Source organism: Notothenia coriiceps, unplaced genomic scaffold (assembly GCF_000735185.1).
Source record: "Notothenia coriiceps isolate Sejong01 unplaced genomic scaffold, NC01 NC01_scaffold00000339, whole genome shotgun sequence".
NCBI lineage: Eukaryota > Metazoa > Chordata > Actinopteri > Perciformes > Nototheniidae > Notothenia > Notothenia coriiceps.
The window spans coordinates 13,966,280-13,979,946 of NW_011333040.1; the positions used below are offsets into that span (position 1 = coordinate 13,966,280).

Consider the following 13,667-nt stretch of genomic DNA (forward strand, 5'->3'; position numbering starts at 1 on the left):
CTGCAACATTAGTGTGCATGATGTCGAATTCGTGAGTGTTGAGAGGAAGAGAATCGGCTGACATTGAGGTGTCAACGGATGTGAGCAAAAGCCCAGAACGATTGCCCCGACCCCACACCCCAGCGACCCCAATCTGTCAGGTTGGTTATGGGATTTTGATTAGGCGTCAGGTTGACGGGGGTTTGTGCATACAAATAGGCCTCAGATTTTGTAACAAATTATTCCATAACATCTATATTAATTTGTCTTCGCGTATCGCTGTTTTCCGCTCTTTTTTTATTGTGGACATAAAGTTCAAAACTCACAAAAGAGTCTTAGAAATACTGACACACTTGATGATCGACGAATACTCGAGAAGGAGTTGAGAGAGTGAAAGCCAACGTTAGATGGAAAGCGACGAACTTTGCAAACGCACGGTAGAAGACCAGACAGGGGATATAAAAGCGCGCCTGTAATATTAGACTCTGTGATTCTTACATACATATAGAAGCTCAATATCTATTTTTTAATGTTTTTCTGTGTATAACCAACAGTTACACGACTTCAACGCTGGGAGTAGACAAGGTGCTCATTTTTCGGAGATGTACTTGTGTCGTGATAGGATCTTTATATATACCACTGTAGATTCGAAGATGTCATGTATTAATCACGCTCGGGGTGTACAAGGCCACGCCCTGGCCGTTTTCGGAATCAGTAGTAGACTCAAAATGAGTTAATCAGGATCTCTTTGCATTTTGTTTAATGGGAGTTTGATTAGAATGGTTTCAGTGTTTTGTACATAAACGTAGGTCCCAGATTCTGTCAAACCACAATTCCTGACCCCACTCACTACATTATTGTTGACGACACATCACTCCATATGTCCCAAGAATGCCAGAGTAATTATTTTGGACCTTTTCAGTAACTTTTCAATTTTATGTTTAAGGTCGGGACTTTTCAATACCTTTTGTTATAAAAAGCGCAGTTCTCCACAAATATTACATCAGCCTACACCTATTACCATTGATTTCAACGTAGTTTACTAATTCAAACTATCAACAATAGATAGCGGCTTCTCTCATCACTCTATGATCTTACCTATCTATGTATGACCATAGCACTCATTACTTTCGCACTTACCTAAATCCTCTGACTGCTCCCCACAAAGCGCCCACTCTCCTCAAACCAACGAAATCGCCATCCTTCGATCATTCTAGTCTCGCATAAGTCACACCAAACCATCTATCCATTGTTCTTGTCACACAATCCATATGTCTGCGAACATACAAAAGCCACGAAGAGGTCTTACCTTATTTGGCTAAAGCCTCACACCCCCCCATGCGCGCACTTCCTCACCACACACACCACCAACCAGAACTCCTTCCTCCTCAACTCCCATTTCCACCGCTACCTCTCTCCAAGCTCACTTCTTCAGCCCGTGATCAAGAGTTTTAAAATGATCGATTAAGTTAAGATAATAAGCTATCAGCAACAGAACAGGCACACGGGATACCCGGAGATAACAACAACAACCGGAAGTTACAACATGCTTACCGCAATAGTGGTCCGTGCCTTAAGACCCTCTTCTTTCGGCAGGCCTTCCAATAAACTTTGAGCATGGTACACCTACACATTTTTATCGCTATCTCCGACTTTTATTTTATTATTTAAAAATATATATATATATATTTTTTTATTATTATTATTTTTTTAATCTTTCAAATGTTATCAGTGTCCTTTGCTGTGAAGCGCTTCGACATTTGTCTTGGCAGATGAGAAGCGCTATTTATAAATTACATTTATTATTAAATTTAATTAATTAATTTATTATGTATTATTACGATGCTGCTGATAGGCTTGAATAGTGTTGGGTATTGCTGAATTAAAGAAACGGTCCTTTTCGTTCAACATTTTTCTCATGTTTGCTCTGCCTTTAAACCTGAGGGCTGAATTCTAATGTCTTCAGCGTGAAAGGATAAATAAATAATAAGAAAATTGCACCATTTGGACCGACATCTGCTTCAAGGCGCTGTATTTGTTCAGGATTGGGCTTTTAGTTTGTACCAGACGTTTGTTTGAGGCTTGTATCGGGAAATTGGATGTTCTTTTTATTGTTTGTTAAGAGAGGAGATGAAGACGTTCAATATTCACTCACACACACACAGAGCATCAGCACCCTCATGTTTACCTGGCTTTCACTGTATCTTGAGATGGATGCAATTTGAAGCATTGCACTTTAGATGATAGATCTGTCCAGAAACAACTCATGATGGAAGTCTCAATGGATGTTTCTCCAACTTGGGATTGACAGAGCCAGATGTTGTCTATGTTTGAAGGCTTTCTCCATTATTAAATACCTCCTTTAGTCAAATCAACACATCCTGAAACCTTTTTGAACTCACACTACTCGCGATCTTTCTTGGTTTGTTTTGATTCTGCTTCTAAATGATTGAAGGTGATTGGTGGTTGGTCTCTATTTTTCAATCTTTTGATGTTTGATTTTTTTTTTTTTTCTTTTCCTCCTGTGCTTCTGCTGCTTGTTTTGAAAAGCCTCTCCGTGAACCTCACTTCCTTTTTCAGCCATCACAGAAGATAAAACAACTAAAACTCTCGTCCTATGAGACATCCAAATGTGTGGTATATGAATGTGGATGGTATGTATTGCCTTTTTTTTCTTTCTACATCTTATTTCGAACTGCTAAGCAGGATGTTAGACGCTTAAAAAGTAAAAGAATAAATTGGATTCTCACTGCTTAGGCGAACGGACGTTTAAAGTATGAATGCATTTCCCTTCAGAGCTTTAAGCCTATATGTACAGTCAATGAAATGCTAAGAGTTGGAAACATGAATTTCCATTTAAAAGGCAGACATGTTTCCCTTCCTGAAGCGCAGCAAAAAGAAAGATTCGCCCACTGAGTTTTAATCATTCGGCGATTACCTTTCTTAACGCTGCCTTGGAGATGGAAAGTAACTTTAAAGACAGAACACCTTTAAATGTCTTTGAACGTCTGTTACATAGCTATAGACTGAAATGAAAGATAAGGGCCAACATTTTACAGGTACGTGTCATGAGGTAAGGATGTACTGTACATATAGCCCTGTGTGATGGTCATGGGTTCATGTGTTGTAAGGTATTGTATGTTCTGTCATTGACGAGTGAAATAAGACTTATAAGCAGAAGAAAGTAGTCATGTATAAATGTCGTTAGGAACGTGACACAATGACCTGAGCTGCATCTCACTTCGGTGAAATGGATTCCTTGCGTCCCTCACTTGCGTCGTTTCCCCACGACTAGTCCCTCCCACCAGGGAAGCGGAGAGACGCAAGGAAACCACGAGAAGTTTTAAGAGCAATGGGACGTCGTTTCCTCCGGAGCGTCACGTGAAGCGACGTCCGTTTGTGATGACGCCGCACAGCTGATCGTCTGACAGCAGCCGGATCAGTGCATGCGCTGCATCGTCCAATCAGTGAGCGATATGCAGTAAGGGGGCGGGGCGAGTGTCTGAGGATTTCACCGGAGGATGGTCTGGTAGTTCCTCGATTATCGCTCCTCGCTCCTCCGGCAAAAAAAAGGCCACTGGGACGCTACTCAAGATGGCGCAGACAAATCAACTTCCGGTGATACCGAGCCCGAGCCCGAGGAGCGAGGAAATGAAAAATAAGAGAAGTGAGACGCACCCTTGGACTCCAATGCAATGACTCGACAAAAAAGTGCAAAAACAAACTCTTTACTGTGTTTAGAAAACAATTCACAACAAAAAATCACTCTTCAAGTTTCTCAGACGCTAACGTTAGCTTGGCTTGTTTCCCGAATAAGATTTGACCCAGACTTTGAAGTTACACTTTCATTCTGGGTTTAAAACATGTTGTAAACATTTGGGATCAAGTTAGTGCTCAACTCAGCAAATACATAACATAGATCTAGTCGTTTTTGGACATTTTCATACGGAAATGTTTATTATTATATATCTTTTACCGACATGTGATTGATTGAAAGCTACGATATAACTGTTCAAGTAAGAAAAGACCAGAGTTTTTTTAACTCCACCATCATCGCGCCATTTGAACAAATGCATATGGGAACAAAATATAGTTCATAGTGTAGTTTTCAACGATATTTTTCATATTTTACCAACTTGTGTCTGTAGCAATCTCGTAAAAACACCAAAAGTATGCACAAAAACATCCTATAAAAGATTTAAAACCAACTTCCTAACTTCAGTTTGTTATTCAGACCTTACCCGTGACATGGTTTCATTCGACAGCTTGGGAATGTGTGACAGAAGTACTAAAATACCTTCCAGCCGTAGTGTCAGTGAAGTGAGCGCCATGATGCATGTTTAATAGATCAGAGTTCGACCTCCTGCTGCTCTGCAGGTATTTGAAGGCCCTTGTGAGCATGTCCCCTCTGATGTTCTCGCGCACACACGCACAAAAATATTCTAGTTCCTTGTAATTCTTAACGCATGGCGTCCTCAATAATTCAGTCAGCATTAGGAGGAATCAAAGCGAGCCTCGTGGCGTTCTGTTTGTTTAGATCTTCACAATGAATGTGGGATTGTATTATAAAATGAGAAATCGGTGCACGGTACAGTAAGCAGCAGTATTTCATTATTTCCCCAATGTTTCCAACACACCCATGTTAAACTGTCTGTCCTTTTACAACATTTAACATTCATTTGTATGGCTAAGATGGCTAATATTCTTAATTGTCATTTGTTCGGGTTATTCACATTCGAAGGTGTTTATTCACCCATTAACTGTTTAATATAACAACTAACTTTAATACTTACTCCTGAGAAATGTAAATCAAACTTAAAGGGGACCTATCATGCAAAATGCACTTTTAGATGTCTTTTATATATAAATATGTGTCCCCGGTGCGTCGGGGAACTCACGCAGCGTCAGAAAATAAAACCCTCTCTCTTTTCCTCCGTACCCACATCCTTTAAAAACTGGGGTACATCGAGCGGATACAGATTTGCTGCCGATATGACGTCTAATCGGCGGCGGACCCACAGAGAGTTGCTATCAGAAACAATGCCTGACGTGTTTTGGACGTAATCTCGTCTTTGTTTACATTAGCAAGCCTCGCTAACACTCAGAGCTAACCTGTACTGGAGAGCACATGTGTTTAAAAAGGCAGGAATAAAAAAAAAGGAACTCACCTGTGATAAACCCGCCAGAGAAAAAGCATTTGAGGCTCCATAACTGTTTCAGAAATACATCCTTGATGTGGTTTAGAACAGAATGCGTTTTATCACAGCCAGAATTTAAGCTTAATCTCGGTAGACCATTCTTAATCCCAGGCATTAGGCTCCGCCTCCCTCCTTTAAATTTTATATCACCGAGAGCCGCAAAGATGGGTGAAACTGTTTGGGACTTCAAGCAAAAAACCTCACCAGAGCACTGTTTCTGTAAGCAGGTATCGGGCCTCTAACGATATATGTTATCCAATATAGCATGATAGGTCCACTTAAAATGGACATCACTGCAAATTCAAATCGAAGAGGTCAGGCCATCCCTCCTGATGTTGCTCGCGCACGGACATGCCAAAACTGTTCTAGGTTCCTTGTAATTCTTACCGCATGGCGTCCTTCAAATAATCCAGATCCAGCATTATGAGGAATCAAAGCGAGCCTCCGTGGCGTTCTGTTTCTTAGATTCTTCACACCGAATGTGGGCATGTGCTATAAAATGAAAAACGGGTCCTTCTCGGTGAATGGCTAATGCAGCGGGGGCATATGAACCATCGCCATACCAAATAGCTCAGTTACCTTTTTGCAGGCCCCTTAAGGAGCAAAATGCACCCAGCTTAACATGATATAGTTTATATAATCAAGGAGGAGGATGTGGCATTATCTGTGATCAGCTAGGGAAGCTTATGGATTTTTGCCAACACATCATATCTGCATTTTGACCATAATGAGCAGAAAGTGCTCGGCTTATGATCCTACATACCACTGAAATACCAAAAATGTAAAATTAAATATGTCAGAGAACAAAACATTGCTCATGAATGGGTCCTGTAAAGTTTTAAAAAAGAAGCAGCGATTAAATAAATAAGAAAAGGAGTGACCATAAGCATCGAATTGCAAACCCCGCTCATGCAAGCACAATGTTTATAAGCCCATCCATAAATTCAACCCTCGCCTAATCCCCTGCTGCCATACACAACTTGTCTTTGTTTGTTTTTCAACCCCCCCGAGGGACCTGTAGATAATGAGAATTCATATGGTCGCCCCGCATATGGAAAGTTCTGTAATACTGATACTTTTAATTTAAAACGGCGCTCAAATGGACAGTATCTATGTTGGGGAATTAACTTCAGGGATTAATTTTCTGTTACTTTTAAGCCCCTGAGATGTTGGTTACATGGTTACAGTATGCCTGAACAGAGATTCGATAGATACTAATGGCCGATATCAGACTGGATGTAACCAAACCCCCAAAAACCTTATGTTACACTCTTTTTAACCAAACGGTAAGTGTTGGCATATTAACTGTCAGTCCTTATAGCAAAAATGTAACTTAAGGCTTGTAATGCCTATAGGTCAATATTCACATTTATAGCGAGACACGGGCAGGGCAAAAAACATCGTTTTTTCATGGGCACTGGTTCATTTTGAGATTTTGTGGCTATTTTGATTCATAAATCATGTTTCCTTTCAGGGCTTCTTGGAAGGAAAACGTACAAAATACAATTTAAGTGATTTAAATTTGCATGTTTCAGATTTATCCTAAAATGCACCAAAGTTAGCTTTCTAACTGTAAAACATAAAGTAAGGCCGCGATCCGCTGTTTGCACCCCCATGTCATCAGAGGATCGTTGGAAAAGCCCGTTTCTCCTACACAATCCTCATCAGACGGCATCCAAATAATGGTCCATTTCCTTTTTTATCACAACAATCGTGAAAGTACAAAGGGGTACTTAAACCAAGAATACTAAATCTTCATTGCATGGGGCGGGGGGGGGTCGTGTCAATTTAAACATGCTATTTCAGAAGACTGTAAACAAAAAGACAATTGGCCTTTATTGTAGCTAATTAACGGAGAAATGTCTCAATGCTGATATCTTTACGTTAAAAAAGTTACCCCCAAAAAAAAGAGGGGTGAATTGAACCTGGGTGTCCCGGTAAAAGTAAGGAAAAAGAGATAAAAATAGTATTTGTTCGGGTCTTGCTGTTTTTAATCACTACTTAATAGGTCTCCTGTATGTAAACCGCCAAGTTAAATGGACAACTGCACTTAAAGTCAAGAGTCAGTGCATTAAAAGTGTTCAAATTACAAACAAAGAGCAAATCTAATGAACAATGCCTCCTACTCCCACCCCCGCCCCCTGGAGATATAATCGCCTTAGCGCCGACTCCAGCAGGGGGACAACATGTAGTGACTGTACAATTTATTTGAACAAATGTAATTTGGGTTGCTTTCATTAGTCAGTTATGCTATTACAGATAGAAATTGTGACCACGTGCACTGTCCGTATAAAAAGTACACGACAAAAGGTACCATTCTCTCCGACGGGGTTGTTATCAAAGAGGCAACATTTTAAGCCGTCGAACCCAGAACGACTTTACTGTCCAGAAAGTTTTTTGGTCCTAATTGTTTAGTATTTCGACCCCCCAATTTGTCGGCTTATTTTATGAGGAGCTTTAGCTCCCCAATTCAATTAATGCTATCTACCGAACCCAGCTTGAAAAAACAGTATAATAAGCACAACACCTTAATGGAGAAATGTGAAATGGCGAATAACAAGCCCATACGATGTCGAATCCTTGGAGACAGGGATTTGGACCAACCAAAAAACATGAAAGTAATTCTAAAAAGATATCTTTCCTAAAGGCCCGTTCCACACAGCAGGTGAAAAACCCGAACCCCCTTATCAGACCTAAATAACCTTTAACCACTAACCAAAAATACCTAAAACTAAATATAGCCAGATACAAAATGGTCGCAACACATGTTTTCTTACCATTGAAGCAGAAGGTATAAACACCATTTAACATTTGAAAAAATTACGACTAACAAAACCCGCTAAACACTAATCTGACCCTAACAAAACCCTTTTAAACCAACCCAAATACCCTAAAAACTAAATCCAAGTCGCAAACCTGCCAACATTGTATTTTATCCAGTCTAAACATTCGGTTTAAGTAAGGTTACATAATAATAAAACCAAAGGCATAGGAACAAAGGGACAAATAACACCTGTATTTCAATTAGTGTATTTTCTCGAGATTTTTATATGACTGATGTTGAATTAAGATTTTGATCACCTTCCATCCCAGTTTGTGGCTATTTGATGAGGGACACTTAATTGAATAAATGTATTGTCATCTACAGTTAGTAAAAATACAAAAAAAGAATCCACCAATGGACAAATGTGGACAAATGGGGAACGCCTGATAAGGAAAACCTAAGAAACGAACCCTACCAATCTTAGATTTGGAAATAGTTCATCTGCATTTCACAGAAACCCTAAACCAGGCCCTAATCTGACTTAAAAATGTTTTAGAAAACCTAACAAATACCCCAAACCAATCTTACGCAAATGTTCACCAAAAAACACATGTAATTGCTCATGCCTAAGAACCATTGGAGTTTGAAGCGATAATATATAATAACGNCACAGCTTCCACAGATTACATTTTTTTATGTATTTTTTGTCAAAGCATTTAATGTATTCATTGCTATCGGTATGTTAAGTGCATTCCATGGAATATAACAAAAAGTGTCCCTGAAGTGAATTACCTACCCCACCTTTAAGTTGTTTCGTTCCATGCTAATTTCTACTCCATAAAACGTAAATGTTTTTCTGCTCTACATTTGTCTGTTAGCTTTAGTCAGATTACAGTTTGTCATCCTTTCTCTGTACAGTGAAAACCACGTATCCCCAACGTGTTAATTTTGATAAACTGAAGGAAGAAGTGTTCTTTTATGCATTGCAAACATTTAATTTAAATGAGCCTTTCAGTCTTTAAAAATCCTCTTGGATCAGCTGGAAAACACATCGTCACAAGGCTGAGGTCTGCTGTTTTTCTGAGAAAGTCATGAAAAGTTGACCTTAAAGAGATCCGTGGTTCTCACAGGACAGGGACACAGCTACAACCATATGAGGATCTTATTGATTATGGAGGCATTGGCATCTGAAGTGTTTGGCTCAAAATGCCAAACAGATCATTGTAGCATCCCATAATCCCCTCTGTTTCAGCCCTGTTTCAAAAGTGCTGATTCTCTGTTTGTTACTTTGGATGAAAAATAAGGAGCCCCTCCCCACGCCCCTCTGAGAGAGATTTGGATTAAAAAAACACAATGGTGCTCTAGGAGGAGATTCAGGTGATAAGGTGGGGGGGGTTACCTTGGTTGGTAATTGGCTAATGGTTGCACAAGCCAAAAAATCGTTATAACATCATAAAGTGGCCAAAATCTGATCAGATCATTTTCAGACAGGTTTTTATAGAAATGGATCAGGACAAAAAGAGAGAATCTTTTTTCCTGAAACTTTCGGAATCTCTTTACACAGAGGGGACACATGTTGATGTAGAAACGACATGAAAAAGTGGCTTTTGCATAATAGGTGACCTTTAACAAAATCACCTTAGATTTCGCAACAGTTTCCATATTAACGGACAAATTGTCAATCTCCATCTTCATCTCACTCTTCTCCTTCTCCAGCTTCTGTTTGATCCTCTGGAGGTTGTCGTTCTGCTCTCCCTGCTCGGCCATGCTGTCCGCCTGCTTCTTGCGCAGCGCGGCGGTGGTGGCCTCGTGGTGCAGCGTGGCCTCCTCCAGGTCCCGCCGCAGCTTGATGAACTCTGCCTCCCGCTTCTTGTTCATCTCGATCTGCAGGGCGGAGGCCCCCCCGGCCTCCTCCAGCCTATCGCTGATCTCCTCCAGCTCCCTCAAGAGATCGGACCTCTGCTTCTCAATCTTCGCCCGGACAGCTCGCTCGGCTTCGACTTCTTCTTCCAGCTCTTCAATACGAGCCTTAAATTAAAGAAATACAGCATGCCGTTAGGGTACTGTAGTTATCAGTCAAATTAATTAATTACTTTTATGTGAGTTATATTACATGGAGCTCCTTCATCTTCTTCTGAAGCTGGTTATTAATCGTTTGCTCGTCTGCAATTTTGCTGAGCAGCTGGTTGTTTTCAAACTCTTTTCTGCAAGGAAAAGAAGATATGAGATGTCATCAATCAAATCCAATTATATTTATATACAGCCTGTAGCAGCCAAAATCATAAAGAAATAAAACTCAAAATAAAACTGCTGCTGAGGCACCAGTTGGAGAATCTTACACAGGGGTAAATGATACAAGACCGGGCAAGAGTCGTTTTGTTCCCTTTATTTCCATGATCCAATATAATTAAACAAAAGTACAATTAACGGTTTTCCATTATTCCTTTCCTGAAGCCTTACCTATGCCCAAAAATGACCTATGCGGCTTAAGCAACATGTGTGAATGTAGCTTAAGCCAGCATTCAATAACAATTAGGGGCTGACTCAGGCTTGCCTTGAACCAGCCTCTTGTTATAAACTTTATCATGTGTTGCCTTTCATTTAGATGACGCTTTTATCCACCATGAGACTATAATTTCACAGTTTTATTTATGCTAATAGACAAGGCACAGTCGTTTTTGAAGAGGAAGGTTTCTAGCAGACTCTTAAATGTGAGGGTGTCTGCCTCTCAAACACAAACTAGGAGCTGTCAGTTTTAACTCACTTCTTAATCTTCTCCTCAGATTGTTGTTTGTCATTTTCCAGGTCCATCAGGGATTCTTGAGTAATTTTCAGATCCCCCTCGAGCTTCCTCTTGCCTCTCTCCAGGTCCATGCGGACCTTCTTTTCTTGCTCCAGTGAACCCTCCAGCTTTGAAGCAAATTGTACAAAGTTAATTAAGATATCTCCTAACACCGTAATTGTATTATTGTCTACAATAACTCACATCATCCACTTGCTGCTCCAGCTTAGCTTTAGCTTTGGTCAGAGAGTTGACTTTGTCTTCCTCTGCCTGAAGATCATCCAGTGCTTGTTGATGAGCATCCTGAAGAGCTCTCTTCTCTTTGGTCAGTTTGCCAATGTTTTCCTCCTGACCAGCCAGCTCCTCCACCAGGTTTTTAACCTACAACAGGTAATACGCATTAAATATGAAGAATAAACATGAATTACGCAGCACACAAATTTCTCCCAATGCCAGAGAATAACAAGCTTGATCATGAAAAATAGGGCTTAGTAAAAAAAATATCATTTTAAAAACAGTCTTGACCACTAATGTATTTTGTAAAAGATGAAAAGGTTATAAGTGTATCTTTAATCTAAATGTGGTTGCATCTATAACAAATAATAACTACTGTATGTATAATAACAACAACAATAAATAACACTGTAAAAGATACTTATTAAAAGTTATTAAAACAGCTGTAACTATTATCAGCCGAATGTAGTTTAATGAAACAAATTCATTATTATTACAATGTAAACTCTCTTTGTATCAGTGTTTTGTTGTTGTAAAGGGGTTATTTGCAAAAATACAAAGAGATTTATAAAGTGCAACTTGGTAGCTGTGTCTTCACAAAAATCCCATCTGTTGTCACAACGATACATTTCTATAGAAATGCAACGTTTTTCAGAGATACTCGGCTCCATATAAGGAGATATTCCATCAAACATTACCAGAGAAATCACAAACCTTGTTCTCTGTGGCATGTTTCTCCTTCTCCACTTTAGCCAGAGTCATCTCCAGGTCGTCAATGTCCTTCTTGAGTTCAGAGCATTCGTCTTCTAGCTTCCGCTTCTTGGCGGTCAGCTCAGCGTTCATCTCCTCCTCGTCCTCCAGTCTCTCGGTCACCTCTTTGAGTTTGGCCTCCAGCTGGATTTTGCTTTTGTTCAAGCCTTCGCATTTCTCCTCTGCATCGCAAATATTTTCTGAGTCCTAGGAAAAATAAAGAATAACGGTTACATTTGATTGTTGAGATGATTTGATGGAGATCAGTGGCTTTTTCTTGCGTTGACACTCACAGATTGTAATTGCAGAAGGAGGTTATTTTTCTCCTGCAAAAGAGAAACCATTTTCTCTTCCAGGTCCTTCCTCTTGGTCTCCGACTTTACGAGGTCATCTTTGTTTTTGACAAAGTCCTCTTTCATGTTCACCATCTCCTTTTCGGTACCTGTACTCTTTAGAAGCGGCTTGATTTTAAAGAACAGCTTCATCCACGGCCAGTGTTTCACATTCATGAACGAGCGCAAGTTATACTGCAGAATCCAGACGCAGTCTCTGTAAGATAATAGTTTTTAGTCGTTTTGGTTTGATTACTATCATTAAAAAAAAACTAAAAGAGCATTTTATGATGTTGACCTTACTTTTGAGCAATTAAATTGGATTTTTTTTTTCTCATGAGATACCCACGACACACTGCTTGAGTCTGGGTCACGAGAGAGACCAGCTTTTCATCTCGCAGCTCCTCCAGAGTGCCGAGTAAGCCCGCTTTAAAGAAGACCTGCAACAATAGAGTATAGTAATAGTAATGTGCCATCAGTCCATTAAACACAATGAATAGGCGTCATGTAGAAAACAATATAAGAACCAATGTCCACTTATTTCTGATCCTATCCACAATATATTTTTGTTTTGTCAGAAGAATCAATTGATTTCTTGGACTCACCAATGATTTCCTATTTTTACTCTTATAGTTAAAGGTCCCATTTCATGGCCTTTTCTACTGATCATAATTCAATTTTTTAGGTCTACTAAAATAGATTAATATTGTGCAATTTTCCAAACTCACATTGGTTTCTCATACATACAGCATCTCTGTAAAGTATGTGTATTCACCGGTATTCACTCTCTGTCCTAAACGGCTTGTTGGAGCTCCTGCCCCCCCTCCCTGTGAGCCCAGTGTGCTCTGATTGGTCGGGACGTTGCGAGGCTCGCTGCTCAGTGAGCTGGCTTACTGGTGTGGTTTTCGGGTCGGCGATACTGCGAGACAGCGCGAAACTCATCCTGAGCACGCACAAACACTCACAGCCGAAGTAAAAACAATATGTGTGGCTTGATATTGAGTAAGAAAAAGGTTTATAAACGCTGTGAGAATGGGTCTGCGGAGAGCATTTCTCCGCGATCCCAACTCGTCTATTACCAACCAGGGAGCTCTATGCAAGTCAATGGGACTTCCTGTTAGTTGAAAATGTACGCTAAAGGTCCCCCCACTGTGTTTGATAGTGACGCCAAGGGATCCTGGTGTGTGAGGAGCTCCGCGGGTTGGTCCATTTTAGTTCCGGGAATCGCATGACGTCATGCGGTTCCCGGAAGAAACAAATGGAAAAAGAGAAATCTCCAACAAGTAGGGGTGTAACAGTATACGTATTCGTACCGAATAGCTCTTCGGTTCGGTACACGTGTGTATCCAGAAAGTGGTACCGAAAAGAAAATATAGTTAAACCGTACAAAATATGAGAAACGTGAACAACTTTTTGAAAGAAATCTCAGGTGGCGCGTCGCAGCGTTTCAATGTAATTTGCTCCTATTGGGTCCAACGCGTCATAGAGCGACCTAAGTCATATTTCATTGGACGAGAGGCATACAATGAGAGGCTGGTCACAGGGATGCTTCAAGATTTAAGTCAGTAATTTGAGGAACTGTCGAAATGGCGAACGCAGAATAAAGTGGCTCCGAAAATCCTCCAGCA

General features: G+C 40.2%; 2 protein-coding genes across 2 annotated transcripts in view; both read right to left on the bottom strand.

Annotated features, from left to right (window-relative positions):
- The window catches only part of LOC104951262 (myosin heavy chain, fast skeletal muscle-like), a 103,711-nt gene that overhangs the window by 39,312 nt on the left and 50,732 nt on the right, over positions 1–13,667 (bottom strand). Inside the window, exons 20-26 of the mRNA XM_010777901.1 lie at positions 12,343–12,479; positions 12,001–12,256; positions 11,672–11,914; positions 10,928–11,104; positions 10,706–10,851; positions 10,055–10,145; positions 9,580–9,969 (exon numbers count right to left, since the gene is read on the bottom strand). Coding sequence (XP_010776203.1) covers positions 9,580–9,969; positions 10,055–10,145; positions 10,706–10,851; positions 10,928–11,104; positions 11,672–11,914; positions 12,001–12,256; positions 12,343–12,479 — 1,440 coding nt within the window. The remainder of the gene's footprint in view (positions 1–9,579; positions 9,970–10,054; positions 10,146–10,705; positions 10,852–10,927; positions 11,105–11,671; positions 11,915–12,000; positions 12,257–12,342; positions 12,480–13,667) is intronic.
- The window catches only part of LOC104946650 (transmembrane 6 superfamily member 1), a 22,513-nt gene continuing 10,202 nt past the window's right edge, over positions 1,357–13,667 (bottom strand). Inside the window, exons 11-12 of the transcript XR_798478.1 lie at positions 5,952–5,958; positions 1,357–1,371 (exon numbers count right to left, since the gene is read on the bottom strand). The gene's annotated coding sequence lies outside the window, so the exon portion shown is untranslated. The remainder of the gene's footprint in view (positions 1,372–5,951; positions 5,959–13,667) is intronic.